General features: G+C 41.6%; 1 protein-coding gene across 1 annotated transcript; it reads left to right on the forward strand.

Moving 5' to 3' along the window:
* Positions 1–18,610: 18,610 nt before the first annotated feature.
* On the forward strand, positions 18,611–19,738 carry KCNJ15 (potassium inwardly rectifying channel subfamily J member 15; the record flags this gene model as incomplete). The annotated part of the gene is made up of 1 exon (XM_082654794.1): positions 18,611–19,738. The coding sequence occupies one exon, from the start codon at positions 18,611–18,613 to the stop codon at positions 19,736–19,738; it is 1,128 nt and encodes a 375-aa protein (XP_082510920.1).
* Between the last annotated feature and the right edge of the window lie 770 nt (positions 19,739–20,508).

The following is a 20,508-nucleotide window of genomic DNA, read 5'->3' on the forward strand; positions in this document are numbered from 1 at the left end:
AAAGGTGGCATCTCAAGCCATGGGAGTGGATACGGGAGTATGTTTAGTGAGAAGAAAATGATTTGGAGTATGGGGCCACGGGGAAAATATCATTTTAAGGAGCTGATGGAAGAGGAGGAGTCTAAAATAAAACTGAAAAAGGGCCAGAAAAGTAGGGAGAAGTTGGGAGAAGACTGTAGCAACAGTCTGAAATGCTACGGAAGTGTCAAGTAGGTGAGTAGAGGACTATTCCCCTGGGTTGAAGAGTCATCACACAGCCACCAAAGGCATGGAGGCAAAGCATCATTTCCTTCCTTCTTAAAGCTCTTCTCCATAGCCATCCATTCTGTTCCCCGAAGTTTGGCATTGTGATACAAGATATACACCTTGTCTCTCCCCACAACCCAAATAGGGGTGTTTTGGCCTTTTTCATTTCATGATCTTTATCATCAATGATCAAGAGGAAACAAAGGATGGCGCACAGAACAAACAAGAGGGTCGTGCCCAGGTCTTTCAACCATGGTCCCATTCCCAATTTCACCCCCCCAAAATTGGATCTCTCACCTGAAAATAGTGCTGAAGATAGATCCAGGATAAAACATTAAGAATTGGCCAAGAAGTCTAAATTCAGGGGCCAACTCATCTCAAGCGGACAACTTAAAGGCCTCTTGGAATTTCCTCATCCATCCTCTTGTCTCCATTTTCTTTGTTAATCTTGAACATGTGCCCTTAGGTGTTGAGGTGGTTAGAGGCTGAGTCCTGTTGGGCTGCCTTACGTTTGTGTGGAGAGCGGACCTAGAGTCAGAAGAAGCGTCTTTCTAATTCAGTTATACGCCACTTTTTGTTGACACCAGTTACATAGTGGAAAAGCTGTTAGATATTCAAAAACGCATTTGTAACCACTATTCCATAGTAAACCAGCTCAGAAATTAAGCTAAGGCATATGGTTCAAATTAGACCAAAGTTGTCTTTCGAAAGTTCTATGTGACACACAAACGTGAATTGCTGGGTAGACTTTGCAAATTAAGAGACTCATTTTATTTGTCAAAAATGTGTGTGTATGTGTGAGTGTGTATATTCACTCACAAATATTCATTGGGGGCTATATGTATGTGCTTTTTTTCTTCTCTTCTTTTGGACAGAGAGCATATGTAACCCACTGACTCCCAACATCAGGGTCCCATTAGGGTGAGGGTGTATGGATTTTGCCATTATTAGTCAGAAACTCTGGACTTAGCGCTCTGCCACTTAACATTAGCACCCCAGGATCTTTGACCATTAGAAGTGGTCAAGACCTTGGTTTCCAGCAATGCTTCTGGTAAAGGAAGTTCTCAGATAGAAGCCAAACACTGGAAAAGAATTGCTGACTCCAGGACTGTTTTGTAAGACTGTACGGTGATTTATAAACAGTGGGGTTTTTTGGTTTGTTTGTTTGTTTTAATGACGTTGGCTAGTGCCCTTGAACTTTCTCGCACAGGTAAAGCCGTGTGCCAGCATGCTCCTTGGAGGCCCCTTTCTCTGTGAGAGAAGTCAGGCTTCATGTCCCCACAGCTTCCTTTGCTTGGAATGAGTTACCTTCTCTCCTCTGCTCTCGAGCAGTGCTAGTTACGGCTATCTGTGGGAGTCACAAATAAACAGTTATTGGAACCACCTTCTGTGTTCTATGCTGTGTGGTTCAGATGAAGAACCAGGGCTGCAAAAGCCTGATTGCCATCCAAAGTGTAGCCACCTCCAGCCTCAGCATCACATCACCTGGGAGTTTTCTAGAAGTGCAGATTCTCAGACCTCAGTCCAGATCTTCTAAATCAGAATCTGCATTTTAACACAATCCCCAGGGAACCTGTCTGCACATTAAAGTTTAATAAACACTAGTCTAGAGCAGTGAATTAAAAAATGTACAGTCCCTCTCTGCGCGTACGCACGCACACACACACACACACACACGAACACACACACACACACACACACACGAACACTTTGGGACATACGTGCATCATATATAAATTTTTTGTCCTTTACTAATATATGAGGTACATTTTAAAATATGCACAAAATACAAACATTTAAAAGGGTGAAGCAGAAGCTACATGTGAATAGTTCTATTACTTTCTTATTGTACCCTCTTAGGTTATTGGGGTGCAATACTTTGTAGACCCCTGTTCTAAGGAAGCAAATAGAGAGCCAAAAGGAATCTTAGAACACTTTCTATATGATGGTCAGGGTTCTTAAGGCCTCAGGGAACACAAAACACACATAGAAAGTAATTTGTTGGGCTAAATTGAATATATGTATGCCACCCACAGGTAAAGCCATATCCCCAGCATATGCATTTATATTTAGTGTTTATCAATTTCATCAGGTTGAGAAATGTAAAACCCATTTTTCTCTTCAAAGTAAAATGCTGTAGGATGTTCCTTGGGCTATGAATCAAAATAGGAAGTCTAAATCTTTGTTTTTTAGTTTAGTCATTCAAGTCAGTAACGTATTTGGTATCCTCTCTGACGCACCTAGCTTTGGACTAGCTTCCCCTCTGACCTAGAACATCATCATTTAAATGGGTGACATCAGTTACTAAATCTGGATGGCTCTGTGTTCATGTGAACAGCATCTCTGACCACCCTGTTTCTCTCTTACCATGTATCAGGCCTTGTGTTGGCATTGGGGTTAAAAGACAAATTGATCACCCCACAGAGCCTGGTTTAAGGAGAAGAAGAAGCTTCACAACAAATCATTACAGCAATACATAAGTCTTATCATGCAGTGTGGACAACTTGCAAAAGGCAGAAGAGAGGAGTAGGAAGAGCTTCCTCTGGAAGCTGAAGGAGGTGACATTTGAGTTGGGCCTTAAGGGATGAATAGGAGTTTGCCAGGCACAGGGCACAGAGAAGGAACTTGGGGGTAAAGGGACCTCCCTGAGCAAAGGCATTGGGCAGGAAACCTGCTTTATCAGCGTTCCTCTTGGGTGAAGTGCAAACTCTTCTAACTCAGTCAGTTAAATGAAATAATTTAAATTGACATGAAATAATAACCCTGAACGCTTACTGAACAGTAGGCTCTTGGGTTTGTAAAATCGAACGACTCTGAGAGTAAGTTATTTCATATGGTTTGGCCACGACAGTGTATGGAAAGTTTCTCAGCAGAGCACAGTAAGTACTTCTCATTTACAGTAAAATCTGGAATGTTTGGGAAAGGTTTGTGCTAGGGAAATTGAATTTTCAGATTAACTGCATAAAAATGGAAAGTCTGGTTTAAAAAAACCTTACTAATTTTGTTTTCCTTTGAAGAGATAACTGCTGTTAACATTTTAGAGACATTTCATTTTAATCTTATCTAGTAAGAGAAAAGCCTAGCACTTATCCTGTCTTTTCAGCTTTACATAATGCCGTTCCAAATTCCACCCCCCAAAGTTGGATCTCTCACCTGAAAATAGCGCTGAAGCTGGGGGTGTGGCCATGCCACGCAGCAGGTGGGATCTTATTTCCCTGACCAGGGATCGAACCCGCGCCCCCTGCAGTGGAAGCGCCAAGTCTTAAACACTGGACCGCCAGGGAAGCCCCCCTTAATGCCTTTTTAAAATTTAACATTTTAGCACGTTGCCGTGACTTAAAGACCACATAATATTTTCAGCTTATAAATATTTTGTACATTTTAAATCCTTTCTATGTTATTGATGATCCAGGTTGGTTCGGAGGTTTTAACATTGTAACTAATGCAGAGAACGCTCTTACACATAATCCTGATGCATATTTCTTATTAGTTCTTAGAAGTACATTTACTGGGTCAAAGATCATGAATAATAAACAGTTTTAAACTTTAGTTATACATTGTCAAATTGCCTCCAAAACAGCTTGGCCAAATTACTCTATCGGAGGCCATGTATGAAGCCCTTCGCCTCTGCATGCTTGTGGATACAGAATGTTGACGTGTCTTTTAAAACCTCTGATTATCTGATCAGTGAAAAGCTATGTTTCTTGGACCCCTGGCTCCTTCTTATTCTCATTTGCCAATGTCTCCTGCTCTGCCTGGCCCTGGGGCTGCCCACGACTCAGTCTGGGGCTGCTTCTCCCACACCCTACGTCTAGGAGAATCTCATTCACTTACATATTTCACTTTCTATTTGTAGACTTAAACAGTAAAGGCATCCCTCCTGCCCAGCCCTCTCTTTTGAACATCAGACCCAAGAGCACAGACCCCAGATCACATCTGAGGCAGCCCTAGTGCATTCCCTCGAACTTCACCCCCAAACCTGGATCCTGTTTCAGTATTGGGATTACGTACCAGAGTGAGTTCCACACTGATATAACATTAAGACATTCTAACAGCGTGGGTGTCTGATAACGGATGAGTGGGTGTTAGCTACAGAGGAAGTTCCAGTGTCCTTGGAATCAGTAACATACCCACATCCAATCCACCTCTTTTTCATGCCAGAAAGTCAGGAGTTATCTTTGAGACCCCGTCTGCCTCTCCACCCACGCCCCACCCACCTGTCAGAGCCTCCTACTGACTCTGTCTGGAACGTGAAACTCAGAGCCCCTGGCCCCTCTCAGCCCTTGTCCGCGCATCCCTAATTTTAGCTTGGATTACTGAAAGCACCTGATAGCGCGACTTCCAGCATCTACGTTTGCCTCTTTCCAATCCATTCCCCGTGTCATGTCACAGAAGATGACTTGAAAAGGCAAGTCTGATCCTACCTCTTCCTTGACTGAAACCCCAAGATGCTGCTCGTTCAGCTAAGATGGTGCTGATGGTGTTCAAGGGCCCCACAGAGCCCTACATGGTGTGGCTCAGCCCTAAGCTCCTGTTCCACCCCCTCTACGCTCCCCAACTCAATACCCTTCCTCACGTCCCAGAAGGCAAGCTCCAGGCCTTTGCAAATGCCATGTGTAGCCCTGTGCCCAGAACACTCATCTCTCTCCCAGGCTGCCTCCTTACCTGCCAAGTGCTCGTCCTTCTTTATGTCTCCACCTTAATGCCACCTCCCCAAGGGAGTCTTCCTGGAACCCCAGGCTAGGACATGTTGTACACCCCATGTTCTATTCTAATGATTTATTAAATACCTCTCTTCCCTGATCTATTGTAAACTACATGAAAGTGAGGACCAAGTCAGTCTTTCTCCCTGCTGGATCTGCAGGCCCCTGCACACTGCAGCTCATAGTAGGTGCTCAGTAAACTCTTGGTGTACAAATGAATGAATCATTCTTGAAATATCTTCAAGATTTTTTACCTTTTAATTTCTTTTTGAATTGTTTACTTATAAATGTTACTGTTTGGGGGGGAAACAGTAATTTATTGACTTCTAAGAACTTTCTGTCATCTGTGGTAAATTTCCTTTGGGTAAGGCATATTTTGTGTGTTTTGTTTATTGTAAACACATAACAATAACAGCTAACTCTCATATAATTATTAGTGTGAACAGGCAGAGTTTTATGGTGCCTTATATGTTTTAACCTCACACCACCTTATGAGTGGGCATGATTATTAGCACTAGTTTGCAGAGGATGAAACTGAACCTCAGAGGGGTTAAGTAAGTTGTTGAAAGTCACACAGCAATTCGTAACAGAAGCAGAACACTGTACTCTTAACCTTTACACTACGCTGCCTCTGAAGAAGTGTTTAATTTTTTTTTTTTAAGTTCAGAGGAGGTAATATTCAACCTGCCCTTTGAAGAACAGGTGGAATTTGACGGAGAAGGAAACAGCAGGACGAGCACCCTCAGGAAGGAGCAGCTGCTGGTCATGGAGCCATGAACACATTGAGCAGTCTGGAAAAGGTAAGTACACACCAGGCTAAATCCTGGAGGCAACAAAGATGAAGAGGGTACTAGAGCCAGGGCTTAGAAGGACCTTTTGCTTTGCAAAGGGGATAAGGATTTATCCTGTCAGCAGTAGAGGCTGCTGGAGGACTTACAAAGGGAGCTGTCGTCTGCATTACTCTGTAGATGAGTGTGCTTCTTCTTCCTGGTAAGAGATACGATGAAATCATGGTAATACAAAGTTGCATGCAACCGAATAGTGTCTTAACTGTAAAAATCCGGGTTCACAGTCCTGAGAAATGCAGCCCATGAGGCTGTGAAGACAGAGAATTACGTGTGTGCCTGAGCTGCTATTTCCTCCTTTGTTTCCATGTAAGAAACTGTACCATCATGTCCAGAGGAGGGCGTGTTGGACTGTCTCCCCATGGGTATCATTGCTCCAATGATGTGAACACCAAGGGAGTGGTGACTGCCAACACTAGTGCCCCCAGTGGTGTCCTAGTGGAAAGGGAGTTAATTGCAATTCTGTGAAATATCTCAACTACTCTTCCAGAAGTAACAGCATCTTTGTTATCAATGGCAAGGGAGTGTTTGTAGGGAAATCAACCAAGAAGGATTCAGTAGGTTGGCCCGATTTCTGTGACGTTATCAGAATTACTGTACGTAGAAGCCTCACTCACAGCAGGGTTTACACACAGGTGCACGGAGCCTGGAGAGATTCGGGGTAGAATCAGGAGTGTCCATGTCCTAGGATGGTGGGGAGGGGTGGGAGAAGAGGAATTGTTTATTCTCAATCACCTCTTAGGCTTTTATTGTTTACTATGAATGTGTAACACACCACCATCATTTTAGCCCCAACTGTGACTGTGTCATAGTAGAAGTCACAGTATTTCAACATGTAGTTGCTTCAGAGATTTTGAAATAACATTTCTGCTCACCACCCTTTCAAGACGCTAGCTCTTCTTAAGTAATACTTGAAAACAGAGCACAATTTTGTTTTAAAAATATTTTAATGAGTGCATTTTAATATTATCGGTGTCTTTTGTAGTCATATTTATTTTATTCTTATCTATTTAAACACATTCTGAGAAAGCAATCTTAGGTCTTACCTGTCTGCCAAAAAGAGCTATAACACAAAAATGGTTAAAAATCCCTGAGCTACACAGAGAACAGACTTGTGGTTGCCAAGTGGGAAGGGGGTGGGGGAGGGATGGAGTGGGAGTTTCGGATTAGCAGATGTAAACTATTATGTGTAGAACATATAAACAGTGAGATCCTACCGTACAGCTCAGTAAACTGTATTCAGTATCCTGTGATAAACCATAATGGAAAAGAATATGAAAAATAATGTGTGTATATATATATATATATATATATATATATACGTATACAATGTGTGTATATATATATATATGTGTGTGTGTGTGAATCACTTTGCTGTACAGCAGAAATTACCATAATATTGTAAATCAACTATACTTTAATAGAACAAATTTAAAAAAAGAATCCCTGAGCTAAAATATTAAAAATGAGACCAGCTTACTAGACTTATTAGACTTCCTGACACCCTCTGATGTACGATGCGTGAAAAAGCTTTCGTCCCATAATGGTTAGAATTGTTTCCAGGAGTCCTAGTACTGGGAAAATCTGGACTGCTGTTCTTCTAAGAAAGTTGTCTGTATATTGAACCTTGTCTTTGAGTGTTTTGACCTTCTGAGCTACTGTTGAGCATCGATCTGCTCTTCCCTAGGGATGCCAGGTTTAACAAATAAAAATATAGGACTACTTTGTACTATATCTATGTGGTACATATATACGGATTTCAAATAAACAATGACTGATTTTGAGAATACGTATATATCAAGTATTGCATGGGACATACTTAAACTAAAGATTATTTGTTGTCCACCTGAAATTCCGTTTTAATTCAACATCTTGTATTTTACCTGGAAACCCTAAAAACACCAAAATTGGGTCAGTATCCCCCAACTAATGAACTACAGATTGTTAGAAAGTGTTTTCTTACAGTGTTTACTGATGGAGATTAGTTAGCTGCCAAAGGTCTCAGACTTTGATTAAATGTGAAGGTATTTTGAAGTTGAAATTTTCTTATTATCCCCCAGTGATCACAAACACCTGTTTTCAACTTTGGGACAAGCATACAACTCACACATATTACCAGTCCTTAAAGTCCATTTACCACCGTCCAAGAATTTTGGTGTTAACTGTGTCCCCCGAGATCCTGTGATAATCCAGTTTCTGTATCAAAGAAATATGGTCAAAGTTTAGACTGACAGGGAAACTGAATTTCAAAACCTTTTGACACTCATCCCGTTGTTAAGTATTTTGGTTCCAAATCAAGCAAACGTCATAATTTCCTTTGTCTGGGATGAGATTCCAATCATGAAAATAAGGAGCATAGACATCACCGAGGAGGAGAATGTCACTCTCGCATCCAGGTGCATCACACCAAAGCCCAGTAATCATCAACTGCTCGAGGCTAACAATTCCAAATTTATTTTTAACAGAAGAAAAAGTAGTCAGCATGAAGCCAGAAAACAAACCGGCCTGAAGTCGGTATGTATATTTATAATGTGATATGCTTTCTGTGTTTCTATTCCTTCACCATAGTAAAAAATATTATAAATGTGAGACGAAGAAAGATAGATGTGAGTGGTTAAAGGCGGCGGGTTCAATGTCTTAGTGAATGAGAGACTTACTTAGGGAAAAATCAATCTGAGTGTTGCAAATTATGTAATGATGCAGTGTAAAAAGGCAGTGATCTCGCCTCAAGCAACTTTTGAAGGACAGAGATGCGGGTTTGAGAACACAAACTTGCTTGCTTGCTTTCCGTTTTTTTCTTCGTCTTTTAGTGCTCTGACTATGCCCAGTTTGAAGTTTCATTAAATAGAATCTACTAAATAAAATACTTGTTTCTCTACAAGTACCATCTGCAAAAATAGATGCCTTCCGTTCTGAATTAGTTCCAGCTTCCGGGTTATCATCAGACAAACCCAGATGCTCTACATTTTCATCTCCTTATCTAAAGGGAACAATGTGGAGCCGTCTTCTCTGTGTTACATTTGAACTCATCCAGACTAGAATAGTAAGTAAGACTCCACGAGCTAGTTAAACCTCTTCCCTAAAGAGAAAATTGGGGGCAGTGCATCAGGGGGGCTATCGCAGGCCAACCCGCCTTGTTTTTTTTCTCCACTCAGACATAAATTTTCCTGTTTCACCAGTCATCTTACAACAATGCATGTCCAAGCCATGCTGTGATTAGAGGGGAGTATATGCTTATTACCCAAGTTGTTCACATGTTGGAGCACGGAGGGACCAAGCGTGGTAAACCAAAGGAAATTTCCATTTGCTTTTCAGCTGCTGCGCATTCTTACTCTATAGGAAAGTTAGCTGTTATTAAGTAATGATGTTCAGCTGAAGTTGGTCACTCGTAACAACAGACAGATGTAAAATGTTTTATTTGGGTTAGCCAACTCTCTCCCAAATAAAGGGCCTGAAATTGCACTGTCTTTACAAAAATATTCAGCAAATGATACCTTATTCCAGTGCTCGGATTCTTTGCCATGGAAAATGGGAAATGAGTCTCCTAGTGAACCCACTATCTGTTTAAACTTGTCTTTGCCCAGAGAAAACTTAATGTTCTATGGAATGAAAAAAAATTTTAATGAATCTACATTGAGGAGTAAAGGGTATAACTATGCAAACCAAAGGATTTTTTTTACTTACTTATGGAATTTGAAACAATAATAATGAAATGGAAACATAGGAAAAAGGCTAAATATTTGACCACAGAGGCAAATTGGATCATTAGATGCTCACATGCAATGTAAAATGTGGGATTTGTCTTTAAAGCAGTACTTGTTGCTTTTCCAATGTATCATAAGGCAAAAGAAAGACTTTGTCAGTTCTCCAAGCCATCACTTACAACCTCCAGCCACATAATCCTTTAGGAAGTTGGGTGTTTTTAAGACACTGGTTCTGATTCAGTGGCTCGAGTGTGGGACCCAAGAGCTGGGATTTCTGATTAACATTAGTAAGTGATGCTGGAGCTGCAAGCCTTTTATATATGCTGTCCTGTCTTCAGGGTCCAGGGATATGGATAGTTCATCTCAAGGTATTTCATGACCACAGAGAAAGATATCTGCCCATCAAATGAACTAAGATTCATAAAGCCTGTTTCCATCCCTACTCCTGCCACTGGCTCAGTGACCTTGAATAAATCACTCTCAACCTTTGTGATCCTATTTTTCCCCAGATATAAAGTGCAAAGTTTAAACCAGATCAGCACTCCTCAGAGTGTTCCCACGTGTCAGATAAAGGCCAGATTTACAGAGTTAAGCATGTTTCTTTGCTGTAGAACTTCTCAGACCCTGTAATATACAAATGTGCTGTGTGAGTCTCCAGTGGGTGGGGACAGTGGGGTGCTTGGAGGTTCTGTAGGCAAAGCTTCCCCAAATTACCTGACCACAAATTGCTTTATTTGTGGAATACTTATTACCACACACTTAGGGGAAGCCTGAGCAAGAGAACTGCTAAGGTTCTTCTATTAGCTCCAGCTCCCTCAGCCCTAAAATCCAGGATCTTTCCTCTGGCCTCTGATGTTCTTAGCCAGTGAACCCCGAAAGCAACTGTAGGATGAAATCCATCATCCAGAGAAGAAAACTTAGAGCAATTTTAAACCAATTGCTTTCCTTGTCTCCCAAATTCTCATTTTTCCCTTCAAGGCAATTCACCTGAACTTTTATTCCCTAGGACACCTTTCCTGGCAAACTGAAAACTCCACCCAACAGCTACCATATCCGTACATTCAGCCCCATTGATTTTCTCTTCCTTCTCACACCGAAGGACCCACTCCTTTGCTTGAAATAACGAGGCTGAACTTTTAGGCAACCCGGTTGACGTGCTTGTGAATTTCCCACAGATTCTATATAACTCTAAGTGGTGAAGAGTATAGATCATGATTTCAAGGTGTGGTCTCAAGACCAGTAGCCTCAGCATCACCTGGGAACTCATTAGAAATGCATGTTCCCAGGCTCTACTCTAGACCTACTGAATCAGAGACTCTGGAGCCCAGCCATCTGTATTTCAAGACTTCCACATGATTCTGACACTCGCTGAAGTTGGGGAATTCATGTTATAGAGATGAGAAGCGAGGATTACAGACTCAAACAGACGTTGTGCTATATCAGTTTCCTTACCTGGAAGACAGGAATAATCATATTAACTCTCTCAGAATCTAAGTGAGAGTTAAATTAATATACGGCACCTTATGTAAGATCTGGCACCGGATAAGCAATAAATCAAAGCTGTTTATTCTATAAGGGCTACTAACATGTAATGAGCAGGAACTTATTTTGCGATGTTTTGAACTGCATCATTAGGAGTGATGTTCTTGAGTTCGTTTTGAGGACAGAGGTGCCAAGTGGTTAGATAGGAGACAGATTTGCTTTGCCAACGAGTTCCTCTGTGTATTAACTTTATGAACATGTGTAAATTATCGAATCTCTCTAAGCTTAGTTTCCTCATTTAGAAAATCAAGAAAACTCTTTCTTCAGAAGGTAAAGAGAAGGATTAAATAAAATACTGTCTGTAATGGCACTGAAAAGGGCTAGTCCCTTTTAATGACATAATGTTTAATTAATGACATAATCCCCTATGTGTTTGTCATCACAGATTATGAGGCCACCAGAACATTAACCAAGGGCTTCTTGCTCCACAGAAATAAGAGTGACAGAATCTGAGGCCCTTATACCTTGCCCTGAAAAGTTGTCTTGTCGTGATAAATTTAAGTACTGATTCAGAAGTAATTGAATGAGAAGAATTATTCACTTTTTCTCTGCTGTCCTTAGGGATCAGGCAAGTCTTTCTTCCCACTGAAATCTTGTGAGATTTGTATTTATTTTTCTATTCAGTGTTTAGCCATAAACTAACATTTGAAGTTTACCTTGAGGGATATTTCAAGACTTTACGTGTTTTCTTTAAATACAGTACCTTTTAGGTCAGATATTTAATCCAAAAATATGTAGTAAGAGCATCACTGCGGTCAGACTTTCACTAGGTTTTGCCTTAGTAACAAACAAGTCCAAGAATTCAACCAGGCAACAAGAGTTTTTTCTCACCTGGGTTACAGGTCAGCTTTGGTTCAGCTGTAGCTCAGCTCCAAGTGTCCCCCACCTCCCCCCTACCCCCCACTGCCATCCAGAGGAAGGAGCAGCCCAATCTGAGCCTCACTGGAGAGCAGTGACAGAACCGTGTCATTCTTATGTCTCTGTTCAGGTGAGGCTTGAGTCACTGCAGCTCACAGGCCATTGGCCGAAGCAGTCACATGACCACATCTGACACAAAAGCATGAAAACATACTTCCCTGCAGGGACAAACCCAGGGAAGGAATCTCATGGATGTACCCCACAGAGAGGGGCAGATAGTAGGTGGAAGCAACAATCAGCCACGACAACCCAAAATGACCACGGCTCTACCAATGAGGTTCCAAGTTCATGTCTTCAAAATACAGGTCATTAGGATAGAGGAAACTAGATTGTGAATTTGCCATAACCTTCATTGGTGCTTCCCCTCAGAGCCTCTTGTTCCTCACAAAGAAGAATGTCCAACTCCACAGCTTCCCAAAAGCTGCCACTCCTTCCAGCCAACCTCAGTCCTCAATGGTCCGAGAGAAAACATGGGTTTGCAGAAGGAAAGAGTAATTTCCCCAGCAGAGAAAACCAAAGGGCCACCCTTTGGAATCTGCCGAGAGTCAGCTTTGGCCACCTTGTTCTCTTTAATGAACATGTCCAGTTCTGAGGCCACCTGGGCAAAGCCATCTGTGTCCTCAGCTGACACTGATGAAGTCAAGAAGTGGATTCAGAACAGGGAGCCCAGCCATTGAAGCGAGTCCTAGGCTGCTTTGAAGAGCAGGTAGAAGGTGGCACGAGGCCAGTGCCAAAGGCCCCAGTGCATGTGTATGTGCGGCCACAGTCACAGGATCCAAAGAAAGGATAGCTAAGCCTCACTGAGTTTATTTTCCATTATTTTTAAACCTTTTGAGTTCAGTGAACCCCAACTAGATTCTTGTCAAGCACTTTTTTTCTACTTAATATTTAAACCCATGTACCCTTAAAGTGAAATTTCAGCCAGGTATTTCAGATTCATAGCAAAAAGAGAGATCATTAAAAGATTGTTTTGTCAAAAATATTTGACATCCAACAAAGCTTTAGAAGCAACTTTTCTTACAAACAGGGAGCTGTTTTGCCAGAGTTTTCAAGTCAAAGTCCCTCAGATTCTAATTTTAGTCTAGAAATCCAGAGTTATGGCTGGATTTGGATTTCATTCTTCCATGCCTCACCGCCCATTTGAAGGTATGTAGGATGACATCACTTGAGGCCTGGTTGAGAAATTCCAGGTTTAGGGAGCCACTGTCTCCCCATGTTTAAATTATTTTTCCACAGGTGCATAGACTTTGTTAGCCCACCATGGAACACAGAAGTTTTTCCCAGCATAGGTGAACTGAAAACTTCCAAAATTTGACTCAACAGAGCTATACGTTCTTAGAAGGTCTCAGTTTTGTACTAACTAGGAGGGGAAAAAAAATCATTCTTAAAGCATATTTATTTTTTTCCCAGCCAAGCATCACATGAAAGTTAGCTGTGTTATCACATTGTTGAGAATTAAATATCCTGTAAATACAGGTTGACTAGAAGAATGGTGGGTGAAAGTCTATTGTGGAAATGAGAGACTTGTCTGTGCTTAATTTTGGCTAATACATCTACTAGCATTATTTATATCATATATTAATATAATATGAATAATGTATCATAATATCTATGTGTTTACTGTAAGTGTTATCTAAGTTAAATAATATATAATTTCTACATATCCTATAACACATAATACTTATATGATATTTATATGATAAATATAAATAATGTGTTACAGTTTTGATCAGATTCTCCATATATTGCTTTTTAAAAAATTAATACTTAGCCTTGGGCCACTGGGTCATTGGCATTCATTTATCTGTAAGGATGGTGAAGATTCTGAAAAGTAATAAACGGATGTTCTCCATGTCTGCGTGCAATAGCGTTATTTCAGAAATGCTAAGGGCAAGTGGGGAATCGGAGATTTATCAAGGGGGGGAAGCCGTTAGGCTGCTGATATGATTCAACATCTATATCCCAGTGTGGTGGTTCTCAATGAGTGTTCCTGCAACAGCAGCATCACCTGGGAATTTTTAGACATGCTAATTCTTGGACTCCACCCTAAACCTACTGAGTCAGAAACTCCAAGCCTTCCAGATGGTTCTGATGCAGCTAAAGTCTGAGCACCCTTGTCAGAGTTGTTGAGAGTGTAGATACAACAGCTTCACACACTGCCAGGTGCCAGCTGTTGAGAGCTTGGGTGAGTCACACAACCTCTCTGTGGCTCCATTTCTTCCTCATGGGGATGGTGTGAGGGTTAATTACATTCACACATGGAAAGCACCTAGAATAGTGGCTGGTACATGGCTCTAGCGCTATCTATTTATGATGATGATTATTGTTATTAGTGATCTGAAGCTTTTGTATTATTGTCACTTATCTGAATCTTTATTTTATTATTGTCATTTTATTATCTGGACCTTTCCCACTTTGGACCATTTCTGGCTCTATCCTGACTCTGTGCTTGCTTAGTATTTGCATATGTATTTCTCCTAACTGGTCAGGAACTTTCTGTCCATTTACAGGTTGATTTCTCTCTGACAGGACAGCATCCTCCAGCTCACAGTAATTAATTTCTTTGGTCTTCCATTCTTACCAGATCCCCTTTCTTGGATAGAATTCTTCCCCTTCCACCAGCGATGGTGATGGGAACTTCCTTTCCATTTTTTCCATTCTCATTGTTTTGTCCCCAGCACTGGAAGTGTGGTTCTTCATATAGATAAGTATCTTTTTCAATGTGGCTACTGTTTAGTTCTGTTTCCAAAATGTGTTTCTTTTCCCCTTTATCTCCAGAAAACAAATGCTACACAGCCTAAGCACTAAGTGACTTCATTCCATGTATATGTTACTGGCCTGAAATAAGAGAGTGTAATATTGATCTCTCCATTCAGTAGTTTCAAGGACTTCACTTCAGTAAAGATATCACCATTCTAAGAAATACAATCCCAACCCACATGTTGGAATCATATGATGAAAACTGGAGAAATAAATACAGTTTCCAGAGACTATAGAAAACTACTAATGATTCATATGGAATATTGTTTCTTTGCGGGACTAGGAGAGGGAAAATTAGAAGAGAATATCTTTTATTATTCTTTCCTTCCTTTACTTTTGGGAAATGATTATGGTCCCTTAATATTTTAGAAGTGAAACCAGGTAGATTGCAGAATCTAAGGGAAAAAACATCTAAAGCAGTAACATAAAATTATATGAAAGAAGAGTGTGCAATGAAGTAAATTGCATTAAGGAAGTCTGCTGAGGAATGAAATACTATAAATTAAGAGCATATAATAAAGTGTAAAAGATAAAGCATACAGGTAAAAATAAATGGGTGCAAAGAAGAAGATGCTGGATCTTAATAGAGCGATGATGTAGATGTCGTTCGCCAAACATACTGTGAACACACTGGGAGAATCCAATATATAAAAGGCTATACGGACTGATAATTGAGACTACCTAAATGATAAAAGAGTAATTATTGTAATTATTTACAATAATTAGTGGATCAGAAAAGAAGTGTGAAGTGTACTAAGCCTCTGTGTATAAGACAGATAAAAATGTGGCGAGATATATATGTATAGTTTAGGAAGAAGTATTTCAGAAAAGTAGCATGCAAAAGAATCTAGTGGAGTTAGAACAGATTGCATTAAACTTTGGAGGTTTAAGAGGGATTTGTGTACTGACAAGAACTCCAGTCTAGCTTCCAAAAACTTTGGACCCCGTTCTTTCTGCTATGGGCCATCTGTGTGAAGAAGACAAGTCACTGCAACCTCCCAGGTCTCCTGGTTTGAAAAACGTGTGTCAAATGCCTTGGTTTTGACATTCTTTTTGAATCTAATGTTCTATGACTCAACAGCAATAATGCATTTCCACAGGCGGTAAAAATATTCTAGACTCTTCCCTTCCAATTCTCACTGTTTACTTCCTCTGCACTTCCCCTTCCTGCCTCCCTGTTTGCTGGTCAGTTGATAGTGGGCTTCAGTGGGGGTGAGTTAACCCACCCTTTCCAGGGTGTTTTACTATTGAGCTCCCTCCAGAGGGTGGGAATTCTACAGTGAGGGCTGTGATTGGGGCTTCAATTTCATTCCTAAAACACTCCTTGAGCTTGGATCTATTCTGGGCACTATGCCAGATCACCAGGGGTTGGAAGGTGAATGCTGGGGCCCTAGCACTTGGGGGAATCAGTAAGGGTCAGTTTCACTGGGTCAGTTTCTTAGTAAACAGCTGTGAACTCCATGTGTCCCTCTTTCTTTCAGGAAGTAGAAGAATCCTATGGTAGCCAGGTGGGCGAAGGGGAGCAAGGACGATACACCTGCTTTGAAGAAGTCGCCATTTGACCTGCCGAGTGAGTGACCAGGTAGCACCCAGTTCTGAGGGCACAGGAATGTTGAGAGGGAGGGAGTGGGTGTTTAACCTTTGAGTGCTGTCCACCAGCCGCTCTTTTCCACAGAGAGATGCTAATCCCAATACCCCCACCCCACCCAGAGACTCTAAGTTTTGTTCCCCCATATATGCCCCCCGTCCTCTGATAGCCATTGGTGTCACTGATTCCAACAACAGTTGTGCAAAAATGCAGCCCAAGAACTTTCAGCAGAAAGAGGGGAAAGATTCAGCTCATCGCGAGCCTGGCCCACTGCCCCTTTGAAACAGAGGTTAAAACAGAAGCTTCATGACACTGCCTTCATAGAAACAGGGCCAAGTTTCCCAGAATCTGGTGGAAGGCTGAGCTTGGAGCTTAGCGTGTGCTGCAGGACACTTCTGCATCATTCACACAAGAAAACTTAAGCTTCTGTTTTTATTTCAGTGGGTTGAATGGCATGTACTTTCCCCTACCAGTTTCTTTTTGTTTGTTGAAGTGCATGCAATTACTTGTCCATAAGCTGCATTTGTCTTGGCAAAGTGTTCTGAGCTTGACTACACATCTGGGCATGCCATCAGGACATTAACCTTTTCAAGCTTTCATTGTGGTCGCTTTCCTCTTGATTACTGAGAAGTGCTGCATAAAGGGTCTGATGGAGCCCCCGCTAAATTATATCCTGTACTTTACATCTAAATTGATACCCAAATAAATGGAATAGGCTTCAACAAGTAAAATAAATTCTGAATAACTTAGGGCCCTTCTTTGCAAAGAAAATGAAACGGTGACTCTCCTTTCTGAGGAAAAAAAAATCATTTCAAGGGTCAGTCAGTAAATGACACACTCTTAATAACATAACAGGAAAATTAAAAAGCCCAACAGATTTACTGCATCCTCAACAGGTGTTATCCTATAATGGATACAGTTTCAGATGCCTTGAAGGGATTTGCCCAAAGGATTACTTTAGAAACTTCTATTGAGATAACACTGTTCCAACAGCAGAGATTATTGCGTGAATCACAGACCACCCTATACCAGTTCCTTTTTAAAGGGAGAAATTTTTTTATTATTATTCTTAAAATGCCGATGAGGTGGAAAAAACATACCAACCAGGTAGAATTGCCCTATAATCACTCACATTATGTTTTTCAAGGAATGTAGGGGTAATTTATGTCAGTCGCCAGGCAGGTACTATAAGATGCTGTGTGGCCTCATACCCAGCTTGTCCCTATCTGTAAACGGAGGGCAGAGCATTGCCCAGGGCTCAGTGTGGGAGCCTAGTGCTTCTTCTAGGTAAGTCTGTTCTGCTACAATGTTGGATGCCTGTACTTATTTACTTGTTCATTGGCTCTTTAAAATAGATTCCTATGCTGGTTCTACTTAGCTCAAAAGAAGTAAGGCCAAATTTTTGCGCCATACCTAAATGTCACACCTAATATTCTATATTGATAACACTTTTCTGAGAATAACGAGCATATTGATCAAGCCGTTAATAAAGCTTAATTATTCACTCTATGTTTGTTTTTGGTTGTTTGATAACTTGCTCTTTTCCATTGTAATCAAGAACTAGGACAGGTCATGGATTCCCAATTATTCATTGGACTAGGGGGAAAATGAATTGCTACTACAGGGAACGTCATGCAAATGGTAGCTTTTTAAAAACGTTTATGAATACTACACACGGTTTTAAAATTTGTATTAACATTTCCCATTGCTGTATCAAGACGTATCTTATGGATGGTGCATTTTAATTATATCAGTACTGGCCCTATGCTCAGTCAACTTATTTTTAAATTTTCTATACTTGGAAATCCGTAAGAGCTGAATATACATAAATAATCATAATACTCCGTGGGGTGGATTCTTGTGAGTGTGATATCACAAAGAGAAGATTAGCATCATTTTTTTGAGTGTGAATCTCTGTTTTGGCACTTTATAGCCATTATCTCATTCAACTATCACAAGAACTCTGAGAAGTAGACTTTATTTCCATATTTTACATATTAGAGATTTGAGGTCCAGAAAGGTTAAATAGCTTAGCCCAGGTCTCACAGCAAATAAGTGGGAGAGGCAACATTTAACCCAGGCTTCCCTGTCTTCAGTCTGTGCTCTTCACTCCCTCCTACTGCCATCCTCAAGTACCCAGTGATTCATCTTGCCCTCAGAATTATCCTTTCTTATAAACGTCCATGTACATTCGTACTTATCTCACATGATTATCCTGTTTCTGTTTTCTGGGCATTCTACCTCATGTGACAACAATGGAACGTCTCTCTTTGTCATTTCCTTAGGTGGTCCCAAGGCCTGACCATGGAACGGATTAACATCAGTATGGCCAGGGCTACCCTGGTGAAGCACACGGCTGGAGCTGGCCTCAAGGCCAGCAGACCCCGAGTCATGTCCAAGAGTGGGCACAGCAACGTGAGAATCGACAAAGTGGATGGCATATACTTGCTCTACCTCCAAGACTTGTGGACCACCGTCATCGACATGAAGTGGAGATACAAGCTCACCCTGTTTGCTGCCACGTTCGTGATGACCTGGTTCCTTTTTGGTGTGATCTACTATGCCATTGCCTTCATTCATGGGGACTTAGAACCCAGGGAGCACACTTCAAATCACACCCCCTGCATCATGAAGGTGGACTCCCTCACGGGGGCATTTCTCTTTTCCCTGGAATCCCAGACAACCATCGGCTATGGAGTCCGTTCCATCACGGAGGAATGCCCTCATGCCATCTTCCTCTTGGTGGCTCAGCTGGTCATCACCACCTTGATTGAGATCTTCATCACGGGCACCTTCCTGGCCAAAATTGCGAGACCCAAAAAGCGGGCAGAGACCATCAAGTTCAGCCACTGTGCCGTCATCACCAAGCAGAACGGGAAGCTGTGCTTGGTGATCCAGGTGGCCAACATGAGGAAGAGTCTCCTGATTCAGTGCCAGCTCTCGGGAAAGCTCCTCCAGACCCACGTCACCAAGGAGGGGGAGCGAATCCTCCTCAACCAGGCCACTGTCAAATTCCACGTGGACTCCTCTTCCGAGAGCCCCTTCCTCATCTTGCCCATGACATTCTACCACGTGCTGGATGAGACGAGCCCCCTGAGAGATCTCACCCCCCAAAACCTTAAGCAGAAGGAGTTTGAGCTGGTGGTTCTCCTGAACGCCACGGTGGAGTCCACCAGCGCTGTCTGCCAGAGCCGCACCTCTTACATCCCAGAGGAGATCTACTGGGGTTTTGAGTTTGTGCCTGTGGTTTCTCTCTCAAAAACCGGCAAGTACGTGGCTGATTTCAGTCAGTTCGAACAGATCCGGAAGAGCCCAGATTGCACCTTTTACTGCACGGATTCTGAGAAGCAGAAACTTGAGGAGAAGTACAGGCAGGAAGATCAGAGGGAAAGAGAGCTGAGAACGCTTTTGTTGCAACAGAGCAACGTCTGACGGCAGTGGTGTCGCCTCGACTTAACTCTGAGCTGCTTCCACATCTGAGCTCCCTTCAAACCCAGAGGTCACTGGGAAAACAAAAATGTGTGGACGCACTCTGAAAAACTGCACAGATGTACAGACCTGTTCCTTTGATCTGGTGTCTAAACAAGCATTACACATCTGGGAGGGTTCCCTTTTTAAATGCTTTGTGTGATGCAAACTCCCCAAATACAAATTTTCTAACAGGGGGCTGCATTTCAAAGAACTTGGTGGAGGCTACTTGAAACAATCTGGATGGACGGATATTTCACAATGCTGGTATTGAAAGGAAATGCATTTCCATACAAGGATGTCAGCTATAATAAAATGTATTTATTCAATCCAAGTATCAAAAAGGAGATGGCCGAGAGCTGAAACGTGGTTCAGTACCCACTTATATCATTGCTCTAAAACACACTCATTTTTTCAAGCAGAGAAAAAGATATTTATAATGAAGGCTATCTGGTAATATATAAAAAGGGGCAAAGGGACTCTGTACTCACAAAATATGATAATTCTGTTTTTACCTTTTTCGGTGAATGTAATTGTACAGAGTGAAATTGATCAAATCAGGAATGCATCGTTGTGAATACATGTATAGATGGAGCTGATGTGATTGTTCACACTAATTTGTTTTGGTTGGAATGTACTAGCCCCTTTCTATTCAAAATGGGTTCACAGACCAGCAGTATCAACAGCATCCAGGAGCTTATTAGTAATTTCGCTCCAGCTGGACTTAGAGAATC

The sequence above is a fragment of the Grampus griseus genome (genome assembly GCF_964374135.1).
Source record: "Grampus griseus genome assembly, chromosome: 5".
NCBI lineage: Eukaryota > Metazoa > Chordata > Mammalia > Artiodactyla > Delphinidae > Grampus > Grampus griseus.